Source organism: Leptinotarsa decemlineata, unplaced genomic scaffold (assembly GCF_025532065.1).
Source record: "Leptinotarsa decemlineata unplaced genomic scaffold, Ldec_3_MD MMD2_tig00002974_RagTag_RagTag, whole genome shotgun sequence".
Lineage (NCBI taxonomy): Eukaryota > Metazoa > Arthropoda > Insecta > Coleoptera > Chrysomelidae > Leptinotarsa > Leptinotarsa decemlineata.
In genome coordinates this window covers 13,854,633-13,876,570 of record NW_027412578.1, presented here as the reverse complement: position 1 = coordinate 13,876,570, position 21,938 = coordinate 13,854,633, and the positions used below count along the sequence as shown (strand labels likewise).

At 34.0% G+C, this 21,938-nt stretch overlaps 1 protein-coding gene across 1 annotated transcript; it reads left to right on the top strand.

Moving 5' to 3' along the window:
* Window positions 1-17,657: 17,657 nt before the first annotated feature.
* Window positions 17,658-18,901, top strand: LOC141483139 (uncharacterized). The gene is made up of 2 exons (XM_074177555.1): window positions 17,658-17,990; window positions 18,054-18,901. Exons 1-2 carry the CDS (start codon window positions 17,836-17,838, stop codon window positions 18,757-18,759), a joined length of 861 nt encoding a protein of 286 aa, XP_074033656.1. The 5' UTR covers window positions 17,658-17,835; the 3' UTR covers window positions 18,760-18,901.
* Window positions 18,902-21,938: the final 3,037 nt, after the last annotated feature.

Below are 21,938 nucleotides of genomic sequence, written 5' to 3'. Positions count from 1 at the left end.
CATTTTTTTTCTGTTAAACAGTATCTCAAATTGAACACCACTAAATAACATTTCTACTGTTATATTTTTTTATTCATGAATTCACCTTTTTACTTTCACTAGTAATAACTTCACAATATTTGGTGGGTATTATTTTTATCGAATGTAGAATTATCATTGAGTGGATCACCAGAAATATTGTTATTTTTTTATTTTCTTTGTTTCAATTAATATTGTTCATTTTCAATTCTTAGATTTGTTTTTTTTTTTGTTTCGTTCTCGATTATGTTTTCAGTATGTTTCATCTAAACTTTCATACGAAACCATCACTGATGTTTCTCAATCGAATACATTTTTGGATCACATCACAAATAGGAAGTAAACTACATAACTAAGTATCAATATCGTTTTCTGAATGTGTTTCAGAAAATTACCGACTCATTTCTGCTCATTTGCAAATCATTTCAATCGTCTTGAATATCGTTTTTTATTTTTTTCAACACACACTTTAGCTGAAACATGAGATAACATAAAATGAAATGGAGTCAACACTCTTTACAATAATATGCCAATTCACAAATATCTCGTTATTTTCATATCATATCCTTTGAAATTTTCTAGTGAAGGAAAAAGTCAATCAGAAACAATTATGAATTTGTTTTCTATTCCATATTACTTTTCCACTCAATTTGGTTGAAAGAACTATAGAAAAATTCTGTTGATCTTGATTCTGAGTCGTCCAATAGTTATTTTCGAAGATTCATAATATTTGTATCCTATTTTGTTCTTGCTAATATGGAGGAAGTTACCAAAAAAATTTATCACCTATAGAAATCCACAATTAAAATTCGATATCATCTTCAACTTGAGGTATATTTCATTTTTCACTACAATTATTTAAAAATGCTCAAAAATACCATCCATTGCACCAACAATAAAAGTACATCATTCAAAATTGAAAGGAATGTTATAAAAATTGAAATCAACACCATTTTTCATTTCTATGAAGTTATTGCAGTTCAGTTTTGCTCTACTAAATTCATTCAATCTTTTTCAAATTATATGAAATGACATTATCATTATCTTATTATATAAAAAGATTTTTGATATCAAAATATTGCCCGTGTCAATGAAGAATTTTTAAAACTTATGTCAAATTGCGGTTCAATAATTATTGTTCCTTCTATTTCGTGGTTTCATAGTTTTTCAGTAATATTTCCAAAAAAGAAGCAGTTACTAGCTAAAACTATTGTTATCTTTTGTTCACATCACTTTTTCTCTCTTTCTGTCTTTGTGGAATTCTCCTTCCCCAAAATGAAACAAAAAATCTTCATTCGATTATTTGAAAATGAGTTTTCAATTTATTTTGAACGGTTTTTTTTAATTTTTTTCTCACCGAAGTTCACAAAAAATATATCATTTGATAAAAACATATCGTCTATCAAAATTGCGTAGTTCAAATGTTGGAGAACTATTTAAATTTTTTCATTTATAAATTATTCGTGAGCGATAAATATAATGTGATTTTGTTTGAAAATATACAAGTCGTAGTTTGACAATTCCTCTTTTTTTTACATATTTCTTTATTTTATTTTATGTTTTTTTTCTACTACTTTTTATTTATTACATGCATAACCCCATAATTGAAAATATACCGCTTTCAGAATTAATTCAAAACTTTTACCTTAATTTTAAAGTTATTTTCAAAACTGTTTTCGATATATTTTAATACAAAATATATTTTCAGTTACAGTAGTTTTTGATAAATTGCTTTGAATAACACACAACATTAAAACTTCAAAAAGAACGAAAATGGAATCTGATTTTCAAACTTCCTTGGACAGTTTCTTAAAATATATACTCGAAAATTATGATAGAATTCGACTTTTCCAATTAATGAAATAGTATTGGATCGATATAAAAACTATTCCATATTTGTTTCTATTACTGTTTGTTAGTTTCATAAGAACCCTCCAAAAATTGAAAATTCTCTTCTTAAATCATTAAAAACTTTCATTTTGATTCTGAAGGTACTTTTTTTGATTTTCTCATTATTTACTTCAAAAAGAATACATAAAATACACAGGATTATATCATGAAGTGATATCAAATAACTTTCATTAATGACTCCCTCGAAGTGTGTTTATTGAATGTTTAATTATTCTGAGAGCAAATGAAATTATGTTACTATGTTTTTTTTTGTTTCCACAAGTTTTCATTTGTTCATCCATCTAATATCAATAACATTTTCCTTGAGAAAACCATAAAAAACGGAATTTTCAAAGTAACTCAATAGTATTCCTCGGAGTAGAAGTGACTGCAACAATTTTTAGTTCTCTTTATTTATTTGATCTAAATATTTTAGTTATGACCAGAACATTCACCATAAATTATCAATATTATGGGTATTATAGAGCATGTATAGTTAGATGTTCATTACACCGAAAATAATTAAAATTTTTGTCTCCACAATAGATATTATTTCAGTAAGCATTTTCATGAATGTGTTCCCAAATCAACCGACCGAATGTTTATTTTTTGTTTTTTTTTTCGATTGAGAATATCAGTTCTGGAACTGAATTCAACCGTTTTTTTTATTTCTTTATTTTATTTTTTTATGGAATACCGAAAATTTGGAGCCAAAGTATATTTCTTCCGCTCCAAATTTTCAGTTGACCTGTGTGTTTTTATTATTTTTGATTTTGTTTAATTTTTGTTTTTTTTTGTTCGTTTTGATTTTTTTAAATTTTTTTCTATAAGAACCCCCCAAGAAAAAAAGAAAAAAAATAGAGCCTTCACATTTTATTCAAATGGAACCCTGTTTCATACATTTTTCTTTTATTTTGAAGGCGTTTTTAGTTTCTTTTAATACATAAATTCATAAAAAACCACTGAAAAACATAAAAATCAACTATACATCAATGAAAGTAAATTTCAACTCCAGCAGCGACCTTCATTTTCTATTATTTTCATTTCGATTGAGGATATGAGTTCTTGAATTGAATTCGTTATTTGTTTTTTTTAAATTTAGTTTTTCATTATTTCTTTGATATAATTCCAAAAATTCGGAGTCAAAAAATATTCATTTCGCTCGAAATTTTTAGTTTACTTATATGTTATTTATCATTTTTTATTTTGTTTCATTTCTGTTTAGTTTTGTTCATTTTTTATTTCATTTATTTTTCATAAGATCCCCCCAAGAAAAAAAGAAAAAAAAATAAAGCCTTCACATTTTACACAAATGGAACCCTGTTTCTCATACATTTTTCTTTTATTTTGAAGGCGTTTTTAATTTGTTTTAATGCATAAATTCATAAAAAACCACTGATAAACATACAAATCAACTATTCATCGAGTAAATTTCAATTCCAGCAGCGACATTCATTTTCTGTTATTTTCATTTTGATTGAGAATATGAGTGCTTGAATTGAATTCGTTATTTGTTTTTTTTTAATTTAGTTTTTCATTATTTCTTTGATATAATACCAAAAATTCTGAGTCAAAATATATTCATTTCGCTCCAAATTTTTAGTTTACCTATATGTTACTTATCATTTTTCAATTTTTTCATTTCTGTTTAGTTTTGTTCCTTTTTTATTTCATTTATTTTTCATAAGAACCCCCTAAGAAAAAAAGAAAAAAAAATAGAGCCTTCACATTTTACACAAATGGAACCCTGTTTCTCATACATTTTTCTTTTATTTTGAAGGCGTTTTTAGTTTGTTTTAATGCATAAATTCATAAAAAACAACTGATAAACATACAAATCAACTATTCATCGAGTAAATTTCAACTCCAGCAGCGACATTCATTTTCTGTTATTTTCATTTTGATTGAGAATATGAGTTCTTGAATTGAATTCGTTATTTGTTTTTTTTAAATTTAGTTTTTCATTATTTCTTTGATATAATTCCAAAAATTCGGAGTCAAAATATATTCATTTCGCTCGAAATTTTTAGTTTACTTATATGTTATTTATCATTTTTTATTTTGTTTCATTTCTGTTTAGTTTTGTTCATTTTTTATTTCATTTATTTTCAATAAGAACCCCCCAAGAAAAAAAAAATAGAGCCTTCACGTTTTACACAAATGGAACCCTGTTTCATACATTTTTTTTTATTTTGAAGGCGTTTTTAGTTTGTTTCAATGCATAAATTCATAAAAAACCACTGATAAACATATGAATCTACTATTCATCAATAAAAGTAAATTTCAACCCCAGCAGCAACATTCATTTTCTGTTATTTTCATTTTGATTGAGAATATGAGTTGTTGAATTGAATTCGTAATTTGTTTTTTTTAATATAGTTTTTCATTATTTCTTTGATATAATACAAAATTAGGAGCCAAAGTATATTAATTTTGCTCCAAATTTTCAGTTAACCTTTATGTTATTTATTATTATTTATTTTGTTTCATTTCTGTTTATTTTTGTTCAGTTTGATTTTTTAATTTTTTTCCATAAGAACCCCTTAAAAAAAAGAAAAAAAGGAGAGCCTTCACATTTTACTTCATACATTCTTTTATTTCGAAGGTGTTTTCAGTTTTTTTTTATTTATTACTCCAGAAAAAAGCACTAAGGAAAAAATCTAATATTTATCAATAAAAGTAAATTCCAACTTCAGCAGCAGCAGCATTCAAATGTTTCGAATATCAATTCTTTATTGAAAATTGTATCTTGTTTGAGTTTTTTGTTTTGTGTTTGTATTGAGTTTTTTATTTGTTTCAATTGTGTGTTTTATTTCTGTTTTTGTGTGTTTCAATAAGAACCCCTCAACGAGAAAAAAACAAAAAAAAATATATTTCAACTCAAACACCACAAATGAAAATAGTTATTTCACATCTTTCACAGAAATAACATAAGTATTTGAAAATCAAATCAAGTTTGAGGGTTAGGTTAGGTATATTTTGTGTTTCATTGTGTTTTTGTAGTGATGTAGTAGAATTTTGTGTGACATAATTTCGTAATTCAAAAAATGTTAATTTTAAGTTAGTTCTAAGTTTTTTTTGGTATATGTGTGCCTTTCTGTTTAGTGTTTAGTTGTTTTCTTTTGGAACAGTCGACAAGTGGAATCGATAAGCCACAGTAGTGGATAATATCCCAAAACAAACCATAGTCAAATGAAGAAAATTGTTATATTCATGAAGCTTCCTGATTGAACTTATCGATGATTTCACCCAAAAGAAAAAACTCCTAATCATATTTTCTATTTCATTATTTTTCCATGAATAATAAAGGACTAAAGAAACACTTGAATAGTACAAGATGACAATTCAAAAATAGTTTTATACCCTTTCTTAAGATTTAGCTTAAATTTCTCTACTGCTTTTTCCATGTTCATTTTTGTTTTTGTTGATTTTTTTTTGTTTTTGTTAAGTTTCAATCTTTACTGTAAATAGTGTACATTTGATGTGTGTCAGAATAAATGAAAATTCAAAAAAATGTCATTCGATTATTTCAAGGTCCATCCTCATTTACGTGCCCTTATAGTTATTTGAATCCCACTGACTAATACTACCTGTCAAATTTTAACATGATAAATTCATCACATAAAATATTTAGGTACTTTTCTAGGAACATCTCATCAAAGTAAAGAATAATCAACACAAGTTTTACCTGATACCTTATTTACCCACTATTAAGAGCTATATCAATTACCAATATCATATTTGCAAATGGAATTCAATGAAGGGGAACAATTCAAATCTATTTGGTCATTGAGCATAATCCTGAGCTTTTAAATCTATTGATCTTCGAGCATTACAAAAGGTTGACTTATCAACCTTCCTCTTCCAAATGTAATACGTCAGAAAATAGTTTTCAAATGTTGAATTGGTCTTGTCATTCAAGAAAATACCTTCATGTTCTTTTATTCTTTTGGATACAGTTCTTCCGGTTTGGCCAATATAAAATTTAGGTCAAAAACGTTATAATGGAGAAAACTGGTACTATTTTGATATTTTGTACGTCCAATTCGTTAAAAAATAATTGAGATGATAATGAAAACTCAGATGAGAGATTACCTCGAAAGGGTTTAGCCAAGGTTATAAATCATAATATTCTTCTCTTAATGTTACACTATTTGAGCTTTGATCAATCTTAAATACTTCATACTTACGTAACAGAACAAATTTGGTGAACCTGGATGATAAAGAGTCAACTTGTGGAAAGTTTCTTTCAGGAGTTCCTCAGTGGAGCATCTTAGGGCCACTTTCATTTGCACTGTTTACTTCGAATTCTGTCAATGTTTTAAGATATGGTAGCTATTGTCTCAATACGGACGACACTCAAATATATTATTTTTTCAATCTAACAGATCTCGAATTATCAGTAGAGCTTATCAATGATTTCAGTACGTGATTTAAAATTTCAGCTGATCATGCTATCAAAATAATCCAAAAAAATGTGTGGCTTTGTTATTTAGTAATACAAATGTATTGAACTTTCTGAAGAATCATGTAAAGTTAATAATCGTGATGCAAAAATAGCTACAGAATTATCTCATACAAGTTATCTATTATTTGTTATCTGAACCGGATTGCCATTTATTTACCAGGAACATTTTATGTATTGTCTCATGGGTTATCACCTTACATTCAATTCTCAGTTACAAAATTTGTGACTTGTAGTAATGGTTATATATTATTTAAATGGTATTTCGCATTTGTCTGTGGAGGTATTAGTTTCAATACCTTCATCGCCATCTATTGCTGAGTAGTCAAACGTAAACACACTGAAGTACAGTGTTCTACTTTCTTTTCTGAAGAAAAATGTTTCCATAAATAATTTGAAAATAAACTATTTTAACTTTGTAATACTCATTGAGCATAAAAAGCAATGATCCTGAAAACTCTGACAATGACTTACCCGATGATCAATAGTAAACATAAGATTTTATTTCTCAAACACAATTGAATTTATTGATTTTCCAGACCAGTTTGAAGAAAATGGCGAACCCCGGAATTGTGTTTATATTTCTGTGTGAAAAAATTCGGGACAGTCTGATCTTTCCCTTGATTAATTATTTTGTGTTATCATAGTTTGAAACTCAACCGAATTTAAAGAAAATTAAATCGTTTACTATCAGATTTTCGTAATATATAATAGTTGTTTTTCAACTGCCGGAAATAACGAGATAAAGTGAGTATTGCATAGTTTGTTAGATAAGGAATCAATGTAGAATGAAGGCTAGATATTCTTACCACTAGTGTTTCACAAAAAAATCAGCAGTCGTGTATTTTTTTATCAAGAAAAATGAATTAACACATTGAGAAAACATCTGTATTCAATCCATGGCCCTCAGAATGTAACAAAAGTACAATTATTTATAATTATTTATAAAATAATTACCACATACTTAAAACACTATAAGTTCCAACAACTACAAGTGCCACACATGACTATTAATCGGTTTTTTAACGGTTTCACTAACCTAACCTATAAAGTCAATGAAATCTAACATAACCTGTGACGAGCAAATGAATAATCTTATCTGATCTAGAACAAACACCAAGCATCCAATGTTGAGGTGGAAAATTAACTAATATCAACCCAGAAAACTACTGGCCCATTAAAATTGTACCATTCTCTAAAACACGATCTGAGCTTGATTGAAACGGACCGAGCAGAGGTAGCGAGTAACTTTTGGCGGGGAACTCTCAGTCTGGAATAGGTTTAAGTACCAACAGAAGATATCTACTAACAGATCCCAAATATAACCACGAGTAGTAAATAAAGCACATTTACATTCTGAGTAATGAAAACGAATGAAAAAGAAAGGAAGCTATCCCTCTCTTTTGCTTGAATTTCTATGCTTTTATATTTTCTCTGTTCTTTTTCTCCGTTTCTATCGGGGACATTTTTGTCTAAATTTGATATTTTTTATTCCGGTTGAAGTAACATTGTTTCAGAAACAATTTTTCTTGTGGTTTGAAAACAAATTCAATTCAAATGTACACACCTCTTTTGCTAAACTAATGTCGGAGCTAATCTAAGAACTAATCACATGTCTAACTTGAGATCTAAATCCAGAATGCACCATATTTCCAGAGCTGAACATTACGTGGATAATGAAAACTAACCCACTAACTAAATAGTTATTTAGAACCGTTCAAAAATATATTCTTTACAACTCTTTTCAAATGAAAGATTGAATGCTTTTAGTGACTACCCTGTATATTCTCAATCATCATATTATTTTCATCTAATTCATACTTATTCGTCACCATCCATTTTTAATATAGCGAATTCGATACTGATTCGATAAACAGTATTTATGCTATCATGATCAACGCTAACAGCAAAGTTGTTCCTCTTGAATAATTCATTATTTCTGTCAGGCTAAGATTGATAGTGAATAGGAAGATTTCATTATGATAATGCGAGCATTCACATTTTGGCATTTCCTGGTGACATTTTACTAAAGGACAGCTTTTAAAGGTTACTATCGCAAATGATTATGGTTTTATAATTGTCTATGGTTCTCATTTTGTTGTTTTATCATGATGAGGTTCCTGTCCATAACAAGCCTCTATCTTTCAGTATTATCAGTACCTGAATACAGGGTGATATATTCAGAATGTCAAAAAAATATGTTGAGTGACTAATCAAGTCAACAGTTAGAGGTTATTTCTCTCCATACAAAGGAAGCTAGATGGAAAATAAATAGTTGAGAAAAAAGTCTTTGAAAGAATTTGAAATATCGTTTGCAAGATTGAAGAAAGAATACAGTTATAACACTATTAGTATTGTTATGAAAACGAGACATATGAAGAAAGTGACATTATGGAGGAATAATTTTTTATTTTTATCAGAATTACTGAAAGTAGAGGTCGCATGTAAAGACAAGAAATATAATCGAAAGTCGAAGAACAGAAGCCATAGCAAACATCCGAGAAGAAAAAGCCCAAGTAGTAGAAAAAAATTAAAAAATCACAATCAAATCGTTAACGTAACTAGATATACTTCGAGACATTTTTTATAGTGCTTGTGCAAAAGTTACGACTCATGTTGTAGATTGCAAAGCGCAAAAAGGTCTTGAAAAAATACATGTTGAAATACCGAAAAATGAAAGATGTACACATACGTGTAGACAAAGTATTGTCGATCCATTTCCAGAAAATGAACTCGACTGGAATGAAAAAAATCATGTGAATTGAAACTGTACTACAGAGTTTCTCTCAGTTCACAAGTTATATCTCCATAGATCAAAATGGCCTGTGCCATTATCGGTAGCTTCAGGTGTCTAACAAACCATTGAGAATTTGAAAAAATTAAATACCCACACATTTCTACTCAAGGGCACGAACACTACGATTAATTCAATCAGATTTCTTGCTTCAATCTCTATCCCGTTCAATACAATTAGCGCTACCTTCTACTTATTTCACGCCAGGTGCGTACCGAGTTCTACCACATGGAAGCAGTTGTTTTCAGAAACATATCAGAATGTGAAACTCGTACTTTTGACGTTTCAATTTTGATCAAGTCTAGAATCCTTATTTAAGTCTAGAATCCTTGCTTCCAAACGTTCCTCCACCAAAAATCACACGGAAGTTGAAGTTGCAGGTCAAGCTGTATGAAACATTTTTTGACGCAGTGTCAAAGCTAGTTTTTGGTGGCCCAGTCTGCATGTTTTCATACCAGATGTTCCGTCAACGACTACGGTGGATATTATCAAGTTATCGGGTTGTTCTCATATTAGCTTACAATCAAGTTTGGGTCTTCGGTTTTATTATATCGACGATATTAAATGACATTTCTGAGTGTAATTCAGTGCAGGCAGCCAGACTTTATTGATGTTAATTCCCTCTAATTTTCGTTGAAATTTTTATTGTTGATGTGTTTTTGAATTCCTCTTCTGGATGATTTTCTTTGTGTTTCTCCGGTATTTTCTTTCCAGTATATCGGTACATGTAATTGAAATGTCAGCGGTGGATTGCCGCAGTGGTAGTGCGTCTGCCAAGCGATCAAAAGGTCGTGAGTTAAATCCCCACCTCGACCAGATAGTTTTCTCGAGACAACTTTTTTAGTTAAATTTGAAATGATTCTGCGACATTACATATCCGACAGACTACGAATAGTCATGATGATCTCCATGTGGCTCCAATAGTTATTAACATTGCCTACCCAGAACACGAGGCTGTTGACCAAAGTAGTCAATGCCGTGACACCAACAAAAATCAAAATGTAACTGATTTCTGTGTAGTTAGAGGATATTCAAGAAAATATATTATTGGGAGTCTTTATTAACGCAATGGAAAGTAAAACAATGACTGTTAACATTTTTTCTATTTGCCTGTTTGTATGTGTGTTTGTAGGCTGATCTCAAAAACGGCCGGACCGATTGCGTTTGTTCCAAAAAGTTGTGATATACCTTGCCGGTAAATCTTCCTGGCAGCCCAAACATGGTTATTGTGGAATTTCCTGCAGGGAGAAGTGCCTGAACTCGTTGTATTTGGTATGGGTACAACAAATAGTCTCTAAGAATGTTCCAAATCGTCCCGTTACTTACATTTAAAGCATTTGCAATGTTTCAAGTGGAGGTACCTGGATATTTTTCTATCATGGCCAGCACATTTTTTTCTACTTCTACCGTTCTTAGTGTCATTGACCTTCCTGATCCTGATTTCACTCCAATGCTTCTGTTTCACGGAGTCGTTGATGTGTACTTTGGAAGGTTTTTCTACTAGGCACATCACGATTAGGAAATCGTTCACTACACAACCGCCTAGCTTCCAATGAATTGCTATCAGCAAGCACATAAATGAAATGCATGTATGCCATCTTTGCGTTACTATAGCTATTCATGATGGAGCACTTCACTAACAAGATTAAACATAGAAAATACACGTCAAATAAACAGTTTGACACATACAAATGATAACTTACGAGACATAATATTCAAAGTGAATGTATGCAGCCGTTTGTAGTAATCGGAGTGTTGCTTGTTTCAATAAATTGATGGGTGTAGCCGTTACTATGTGGCAGGAAATCATGAAGAAAAGAGAATTGAAACTTTCTATGTTTTATACCACTTTTATTTGTAACAAACGTATACGTATAAGTTTGAAAATGTCCTTATAGAATGGAACTGCAGTAACGTTAGTTACAAATAAAAGTGCTAGAAACATAGAAAATTTCAATTCTCTTTTCTTCATTAATCGGAGTGTTGTTGATAGGTAGCAACGGAATAGTTAGATTTTTTATCACTTGGTAGGTCCAGTGCAGTGCGCTATACGTTAATAATTTTAAAATTACCAAAATTGTTACTGTGGAAATTCTATTTCGCCCCGTATCTTTAAAACAAAGCGCCCTAACAAACATTTTCAAAGAAAGAAATATCCTTAGAATAATCCAATTGTACGATGTGCTTTAACGACACAAAACATATGGTTTTTCAACCAATGTATAAAAAATAGAGTGTACCCCAAATTTACCAACAACAGAAGTAGAGCAGCCCAAGAAGGAATCAATTATGGAAGAAACAAATGGATGAAGGTAGAAAGAAAATTCCTATATGGTTAGAGAGATATATTCAATGTTTGATATATTCAATGTTTTTCACGTATAGTCAGTGGGCATACTTGAAGACTGGCTATAAATCAAATCATCTAAAAGAACAATTCGTTCAGGCCAGCCTCAACACCCTACACAGTAGGTTAATGGACTGACACCTATCAGAAAACAACTACTCCCCTGGCTAATACCACGAAGGGCGTTGGATTATATCCGACAGGTGTCAGTGCAGGATTCTTCACTGAAGTTATTCCTGCATATGCTGTTGGCGATACAACTGCCGCAATAGATTTTCAATTATTGGAACACACTTGCAGACCGGTTTCGGGCTATTTGGCCACTCGTCAGTACAAGGTAGTGTATATCATCAACATAAAGTCGATGATTTCCGATAATTGAAAATCGAATTCCGTCAGAGTATCATTCCTCGAACTAAGCTGAAGACTACAACAAACAACAGGTTTGTCGTCGCTCCATCTGCCTGTGAACGAGGTAACCAACTGCATATCCAAATTTGCCCAATTCCTCGTAAAAGGAAAGAAATCTTTCACGTATAGTCAGTGGGCATACTTGAAGACTGGCTATAAATCAAATCATCTAAAAGAACAATTCGTTCAGGCCAGCTTCAACACCCTACACAGTAGGTTAATGGACTGACACCTATCAGAAAACAACTACTCCCCTGGCTAATACCACGAAGGGCGTTGGATTATATCCGACAGGTGTCAACTGCCGCAGTTGTATCGCCAACAGCATATGCAGGAATAACTTCAGTGAAGAATCCTGCACTGACACCTGTCGGATATAATCCAACGCCCTTCGTGGTATTAGCCAGGGGAGTAGTTGTTTTCTGATAGGTGTCAGTCCATTAACCTACTGTGTAGGGTGTTGAGGCTGGCCTGAACGAATTGTTCTTTTAGATGATTTTATTCAATGTTTATTTGAAAGTAATACATTCTGAATTATTATGTAGATTGCAATATATAGAATTCCAAACTTTGGACACAGACGCTCGTGAAAAAGTTAACGACATAATTCACAAAAAATATTTGATACAAAAGAACAAAAGAACTCCAACGATTGATTCAGTTTAGACTTCCCGAGAAACGGGCCCAAAGTTTGGAAAACTATTCTAATCATAAGTTTTTCGACAGATTTGTAAATCTATCCGACACGAAATTTACACTGAATGAAACGAGATTATTACAAAAAGCAGATAAAGATCGAACGGTTATTACATTACATAAAAAGGACTACATAGGAAAAACTCTAGATTTCCTTAATTCTGAGGAATGACCCTATAACTATGTACCAGAAAAAGTTTAAGGAAACTCTCAAAACGATAGAATTGGTTATGAATGGAAAGGTTATTCAATTATAGTAGGAGATTTGAGCCGGTTCTAAGCCTCCCCCCACCACTATGACGTATTAATTGCTTTTTTATTGGTTGTTGTTTGGTGAAGTCACTGTGATGTGACCTTGAAGGGTGTGGTGTATGGATTGTTCAGAAATTTTTTCCCGGTTCTAATCCTCCCCCCACCAATATGACGTGTTATTTGCTTTTTTTTGTTGTGCAGTGAAGTCAAGGCGTTGTGACCTTGAAGTGTCTGGTGCATGGATCGTTCAGATTTTTTTTTCATATGAGATTTTGTGTGTGTATGTGTGTGTGTGTGTGTGTGTGTGTAAGAGAATGCACGGTACAGGGTTTCATCATGTGCTTGTTTGTCTATGTACAAACATACGTCTGCATACTTCGAAGATCCTCCAAGTAATGAATGCTCCATCGGTGTGAGGGCACCAAGTTAGTAGTGGAGTGACGTCACAGCAATAACCGTTCAACGGCTAGAGAGCGACATGTTCACTCCACGACGTGTGGCAGAGTAATGCGTATTCATCGGTCTGCTCTCACCTCCCTCGATGTAGTGAAGGATGTGACGTAACGCCCCAGACTCGCCATCAATGGTGACACGCAGGCGGGCGAGGACTGTGCTAACGTCTGTCCTCTCCGAGAGCGCAACGACAATTGCTTGTTCGGCTATCGCTCTCGAAGCAGTGAATGATGTGACGTAACGCATCACCCTACCCTCGCTATTGATGGTGACACGCAGGCGGGCGAGGACTGTGCAAACGTCTGCCCTCTCCGAGAGCGCAACGATCACTGCTTGCTCGTGCCGGCAACTGTTATCGCATCAAATTGGGAGATGGGCTTGGCTGTGACGTCAGGCATCTCTAGTGGATAGCAACTAGCAATGTGAACCTTTCACGGTTTCATGGTGGGGGTGACTCGCACTGTTTAATATAAAAGAAATGCTTGGCACACTATGAAATCAGTAGACGAATATATCTGCAGCAGTTAGCAATTGGTAGAGTGTTATTCAGTTCGTAATAGAAGGAAGACGGTGAGTGTATTTGTCTGTTGGAAATTGTTTATATTTTCATATATATTATCATCATGTCCGTTTCAAAAGTAGACTTGAATAAAATTAATAATTTGATTGTACAGGAGGTGGAAATACTAGAGCAAAAGGCCTTATCATCATTGCCAATTGATGAAGTGTACATAATTAAAAATATGTCAACTTATTCTACACGATTTGGTAAATCAATTTTATTAACTTTGCAAGATGTGAGCAATGATAAATTATTTAAAACATGGCTACCAAAACGTATTTCGTTGCAATTCAGTGATGACGATATATCTTGTATCAACTCATCAGGTGGTAAATATACGATGGTGTATTTAGGACAGAGCCAACAAAGTTTTGCTGGCATGAAAACGCGATCTCTAGTTAAATTCAATATGATTGAATAATAATTGTAATAATTTATAGCGAATTTCTTTAGGTCATAGCTTACAAAGTTTTTTGGTGTGAAAACGCTAACTCTAGTCAAATTCAATATGATTGAATAATAATAGTAATTATAATGAATTTCTTATTGCTTCATTAATATTCATATATTAGATGATAATTATATGGAAATATAAACATTACTAACTTAGTTGAATACACCCACTTTGTAACTACAAGTAAAATGGGAATGTGAGTATTATATCACTGAAAAATTGGAGGTTGCTTATTGTTTTTTTTTATTCGATTTCAGTTCCACCATTTAAAGATGTGGATGCAGTACGCAAGTCAAGATTGGGTCGATGTTGTAGATCTCAAATCATCGGTTCAACATTTGTCGTCTAAATTGAAGGTGTTGGGTGATGGAGCCGAACATGCAAGCAATTATGATATGAGTGTATGCTATGATGAAAAACAAATCGAATTATGCCTTCGTGATGCTGAGAACTATTGGAGTGGTGCAGAAGTGATGACATCGAAAAACTGAATCATCCAAGACTTCCAACCAAAAATCAATTTTATGATAAACTCAATTGTGAACATGTATCAGATAATGATTATGGGAGAGCTCAACTTGTTTGGAATTTATTCGAATGTCAGGATTTGGGTGAATACTCTGATTTATATTTAAAGTCAGATGTGTTACTATTATGTGACATTTTTGAAAACTTTAGAAATATATCTGTTGATAAATATAAATTGGATCCGGCACAATACTTCACTGCACCCGGATTATCGTGGGATGCCATGTTGAAATATACTAATATTGAATTGGAATTACTAACTGATATTGATATGGTTCACTTCTTTCAAAAAGGTATTCGTGGTGGAATAAGTCAATGTAGTGAAAGGAAACATAAAGCAAACAATAAATTTTTACCGGATTATAATCCAAATGAACCATCTTCATTCATTTCATATTTGGATGCAACAAATCTATATGGTCATAGCATGTCGCAACCATTACCAACAGGTGAATTTTCATGGTTAGCACCTCATGAAATTCTCAATCTTGATATAATGAATGTGGATATCGAGAGTCCTTATGGATATGTATTGGAAGTGGATATACATTATCCCCAAGAACTTCATGATAAACATTCCGATTTACCATTCTTAGTTGAACGTTTGATACCTCCATATGCAAAATCGAAAGTTCCCAAATTAATTCCAAATTTAAACGACAAAAGAAAATATATTGTTCACTATAGAAACTTACAGCAAGCTGTCAATCATGGTTTGATAGTGATGAACACACATAGAGTATTGAGGTTTAAGCAATCATGTTGGATGAAGCCTTATATAGATTTGAATACTGAAATGCGTAATAGGTCTAATAACAAATCTGAAAAAGATTTCTACAAACTAATGAATAATGCAGTCTATGGAAAAACAATGGAAAACGTAGACAATAGAATTGATGTTAGACTCATTACACATTGGGAAAATATAAAAAGAACTATAGGTGCTAGTTGTCTCATATCTCGACCAAATTTTAAAAAATGCTCTATTTTTACAGAAAATTTTGTTGCCATTCAATTGGCTAGAGTAAAAGTTCATTATGATAAACCACTATATTTAGGATTTTCCATTCTAGAATTATCTAAAACAGTTATGTATGATTTTTTCTATGGATGTATCAAACAACAGTTTGGAGAAGATGCGTCCTTACTCTACACTGATACCGACTCCCTTATTCTCAAAGTAAATACAGACAATTTCTATGAATTTATCAAAAATAATATAAATAAGTTCGATACATCTAATTATAAAATAGGAAACCAATTCAATATTCCAGTGACAAAGTCAGTTCTGGGTAATTTCAAAGATGAATTCCCAAATGATCCAATAATCAGCTTTTACGGTACAGGTGCTAAAGCGTATTACGTGAAATCTGTTGATGGTGAACTGAAGAAGGCCAAAGGTGTGAAACGATCTGTTATAAAGAATGAATTGACATGTGAAGACTATGAAAAAATCATTGAAGAGGGAGGTATGATATTCAGGAAGATGAACTCGTTCAGAAGCGTATTGCATGATATTTACACTGAATTGAAAAATAAAGTCGCTTTATCGTATCATGACGACAAGAGATTCATCATTCCGAATACCACTCGAACTCTTCCATGGGGTCATAGCGATATAGAATTTTATCGAAATGATCCTAATGATAACATTCGTTGGGTGTCTGAAATCGTTCATTCTTTTTCTCAAGAGAGCGCCTTAGACCAACTAATCAATTTGTTGACTGTAGAGATGAATAATTGAATTATAATTCGAAGTATTATTGCTTATTCCTTCAAACCGGAACATTCTTATTTGTGATTATTTGTGATTATTGTATTATGTATTGTATATGTATCACTTTTACCAAGTTACTTAGATGAATAAAAAATGATAAAAATATTATTTGTTTCATTTCTATTTTCCTAACCAATTACTGTAAAGTATATAACATAATGTAAATGAAAGAAATATCAGTTTGAAAAGAATCATCGTAGAGTGCACAATGTCTAAAACAATCGATAAGTTTGGTAGAAAAAGAAAATTGGGTGGTAATGTCATTCGAGGTCCTCCCGGGATTGGTTTTAAATTAACAAAAGATGGTCATTATGACATGCAAACAAAAATATTGAAAAATATAAGCGAACCAATTGACAAGAGTGATTGTGTAACTGTATCATATCTTGAGGGGGAAATTAACGGAACAAAGGAGGTTATACTTCTAGCCCTACAAGCTGCAATACAATCCACAATAGGTAATATTGCTCGCGATGCCCGTCAAGCATTTGACGATAAAATTGCAGAGGCTCGGATAACTTTCACTCGTAAATTTGACAAACTTACAAATGATGTGGACATAAAAATGTCTGACATAACAGCGTCTACAAATAAAAAATTTGATGCTATGTCAAACATAACAGGGACTACAATGAAAAAGTATGATGTACTAGAAGAGAGAGTTGAAGTTTTGGAGAAAAGCCATAAAGTCAGGCCATCAGGTGGACTGGGATATCCAGGACTGGACATTGATCCAAATGTTAGAATAATAGAACCAAAACCAAAACCAACAGATGACGTATTAATTGAACCAACATGGTGAATTTACTCCCGCGTTAGGTTAGATTAGATTAATACATACTGTAGGTTAGGGTCATAGGTGTTAGGTTAGGTTAGGTTTCACGGCGCGCGAAGCGCGCGGGTGGGGGTGGGGGGCGGCGGGGCCGCGCGTAGCGCGGCCCCGCCGCCCCCCACCCCCCACCCCCCCCTCCTCCCCCCGGGGTGGTGGGTGGGGGGCCACCGCGCCAGCGCGCGAAGCGCGCCGGCGCGGTGGCCCCATTACGCTCGCGCCGGCGCGCGAAGCGCGCCGGCGCGAGCGTAGCGAATTGGGGCGTAAGCCGCGCGGAGCGCGGCCCGCTTTCTTCCCACCATTGCTCACCCCGCCCACTTCCTACCATTTCTCGCCCCACCATATTCCAACCATTGCGCATGCACGCCCCCACCTCATTCCCTCCACTCCCAATGATGTTGATACCCCGAGGAGCACGTTCTTCTACATTCAGTACGACAACTCCAGTCATCCAGAGCAGTCCAGCCATACTCAACCAGAAGCAGTGTACTATACGACGAGGAGCTAAGTTTGAGTAAGTTAACAATGTACTTTAATTTTTTACATCTACTAACTTTGTATTATTTTACATTTTCAGAATGGCATCCAACACTCAGGAATTAAATAACGCTGTGGCATCCATCATGCCTATGACAGAGCAGGAGAAGGCATCCACTTCACGAGTTAGGTGCAGATCCACCAGCCCTGACTTATTCGAGGAGGAGGAGGAAGTCAGGCCTGTAAAGAAGGTTTGCCAACGACCTGCAGCGAAGGTTGGTCCTATTTCTAAGTACCGAGCTACTTGCAATAGGACTAATCCTTATGCAGGTAGTTGGTCGACCGCTCCAAACAGCTTAAGGCCCTCCACACCACCCGCAGCAGTAGTGGAACAACCTAGGGCGCCTTCTCCGGAGGAGCCACCAGTTGTATTGTCCCCATCGGAGGAGGCTCCCATCGTATTCACTCCGTCGGTGGTGCCGCTTTCGCCGATGCTGGCAACACCGGTGACGAATCCTGAAGTGTTAGTGCCACAAGTGCGACAGCCTATCGGAGAGGTTAGTGAAATGTTATACAGTTTTCTACAGAGATGTAAGGAAGCAGAACATGCTTCTCGAGCTAGTGAGGCCGCGTTGGTTAAAAGGAAGCGCGAAATGGCTGAAATTGTTAACCGACGGAGGGAAGCAGAAAAAGTAATAGCCGAACTAGATCGGAAGTATGCATCTCTGGAGAAAAAGTGTGAAGCAGATACCTCTTCGATAGAGACTTATAAAAAGTTAGTGACTTTTATAAAAACTTTCCCATAGATTAAGTGTAAGTGTAGTAAGATTAGTTTTAGGTTAGTTAGGAATATTTAATTAAGATAGTTTTAAGTTTATGTTTGTAATTTTAGGAAATAAAAATAAAATAAAAAAAAGAAGTGAAATTAAGGGTGTACATTGTTTTGGTTTGGTACACATTGAACAATGCGATGGTTGGAGCATTTTTCTTCACTTCGTCTCATTATTATTTCCTTTTTTTATTTCAATTACAAGTTCTTCTATGCAAATACCTCACATCAATTTTTGTGTTCTCTAATCTATTGTAAATAATCTCTTGGGAAGAAAATATGTTTCATAATGAAATCAATAAGTATATTTCATATAATTCATATAGTATTTTCAATTTTCTCTTTCATGGAATATAGCTCATGTCATTTTTGAAATTCATTCCCACTTAATCCCCTCTCCTCCCCACTCCTCCCCCACTCCCTTTCAAAAGTATAAAAGTAGGAATTATCTGTTGGAATATTCAGTTGATCAACCACCTTCAACATGGAACCTGATTCAACTACTGAGCCGTACAGTGACCCAGCGCATCAACATCCTTACTGGGCTTCTATCCATGAAGGTTTCGTTACCTCCACGACTGCACCTCACTCGATGAATTATGATGACATAATTTATGATGATCGGATACAAGTGCTTCACGTTACTGGAACCGATCAAGCGGACCTGTCTGATGGGGATTATCCAGATCCCTATGATTGGCGGAATGATTACGAATGGGATACACAGTCCGGAAACACAGACGACGACGACAGCGATGACGATGATGACGGTGACGCTGACAATGAGTCCGATGATAGTCCTCCACCATCCCCTATCCTGATTGATGAAGTCCTGAATTCAGACGATGATATGTAATCGTTTCCTCATTTCTCCCATCCTTTCTATTCCTTTCCTTTCCTTCCACGGAGTACACACTTTTTGGTTGGTGTACACGAGGCACTGCGAGGTTGGGGCAGTGTCTTTTTCCCTCTCCCTTATTATTTTTTTTTATAATAATCACTCAGAGTTTCTAATAATAATAATCACTTAGAATTTCAAGAAAATTGTCATTCTTATTGCTTTCGAATTTCAAACACTGAATTGTTCTACATTTACACTTCACCCCCTACTTTTTTTTCCAATATAAATAAAGCATCAATCCCAGTTCTATATCATTCTTCCACAATGTCGAGTGCTGATTCCACCACCGAACCGATGAGTGTACCAGAGTGTTCTATGACGAGTACAGGCCCCATCCAAGTACATAGAATAGATTCAACGTTCGATCATTTCAGTACAAATTTTGCACAAATGCTGCAACGTATCTATGATCTACCTGATGATTTCCCGGCACGTATGGAAGAAGGTATGCAAGAGGAAGTAGAGGCAGAGTTAGAGATGGATGTCAATGAGTTAGACGATCTAGAGGATAACGAGCTAGATAATTATGCTAATGATGATGCCATTAGTATATCGTCTGATTCAGATGATTATGAGGATGACATCATCAGTATATCATCAGATACAGATGATGATACAATCATCATTGTTTCTGATGATGATGAGGAGCGTTAGTCCATACCATTGCATGGATTAATAAAAAAAACAGCCCTTTTCAGGGCTACAATTGAAGACTGAAACAATAAAAAAATAGCTCTTTTCAGAGCTATCATTATACTTTCAAACAGAAACAGGTTCATACCATTGTTAACATTATAGTCTCAAACAAAATGTATGTATGTAAAAGTATTCATCATTATATGCATACAATGATTGACAAAATGCCAACTTCAACTTTCATTTAAAGTAGTACTCATCATATGCATAGATATTCAATGACTATCAAATTCCAAATATCGACTTTTCAGTCAAAGTAGTAATTTATTTGTCATATAATGTATAGATATTCAAAGACTAACAAATTACTTAGACTTTTATTAGTCAAAGTATTCATTTGTCATATAATCTATGAATACTAATACAACTAACTACTGTTTGTGTGAATAATGTAGCCCTGAAAAGGGCTGTTGTTTTTTTGACCAGTAGGTCCACGGTTATTGTGCCACAGGTTGGACATTATTACATATAATACATGTAGATACTCGGGTGAAGTTTGTTAGTGGCCTCTCGCAAGCTTCACACCAATTCTGTCCCATTTCCATAATTGAGACAGTGTTGTGGGTGTTGACATGGGCATACCACCCTCCATTATTGTTTCTATGCGAATAAAACCGAAAGCAGCACCAACATAGTTTTTTGTTCTCTCCATCTATTGTGCTGATCAATACGTATGCATCCATTGCACAATACAAATCCAAGGGATCTTCCAGTGTCTCACTGACATTGAGCGTTCGCATACCGATCCTCAAAGCACCATCGCCTTCAGTTGTGTCAGCTTCTATCCCTTCATCATCTCCTTCTTCATCCATGACCCTCTCAAACTCCATCACGTCATCATCTTCGTCGCTTTGGTTGGCCTCGTTTTCAACTTCGTCTATCTCATCTTCATCGACTCCAACATCTTCTGCTTCAACTATCACTTCCTCTAGCGGAACATTGACATCCTCATCATCTGATTCGTCTATCCAATTGTTTTCATCAACAGCAGATATTCTATTTAATGCAGCATTTATTTTTGCAGAATTCATCTTGTTGTTGTTTGCTCACAGTTGTAGAGAGTGAATGAATGAACTCTAGGTTTGCAAGTCGACTTATATAGGAGGTGATGCGACTCCCACTTGACTCGTTTAGAGTGGAATAGTAGGAGAAGTTATCCCACTATACTTTCACATGATGTTGATTTGTATAAATAGAGATCGTAGGTGTAGGAGAGAGCATTCAGAGTTTCTGTAAGTCATCTCTTAATATTTCTAATCGAATTAGTAAAATGCCGTTTCCAAAAGAGTGGAATGAAAAACCAAAAGTGTGTGTCTACCCAATGATGATTGCAGGGGCTATTGTGTGCTACTTTTGTCAAATAAGTAGACCTAAGGATTCAATCAATCCATGTACTGGTATGTGTAGTGATTGCGTGTTGCGGATTCAACTATCGCCTCCTTCTCATCCACCGAAGCGAACAAAATCGGATTATCATCAACAACAGTTACAGTGTCTGAAGTGTTCCGAACCTATAATATTTAACAATATAGGTATCTGTAGAAATATTTGCGGTACCT

What these genes read in the sequence shown, in the direction of transcription:
- LOC141483139 (XM_074177555.1), top strand. Translation starts at nt 17,836, where the DNA reads ATGCACGCCCCCACCTCATTCCCTCCACTCCCAATGATGTTGATACCC. An exon ending in CGACGAGGAGCTAAGTTTGA is followed by an intron (nt 17,991 to 18,053) that starts GTAAGTTAACAA and finishes TTACATTTTCAG; the next exon opens with AATGGCATCCAACACTCAGG.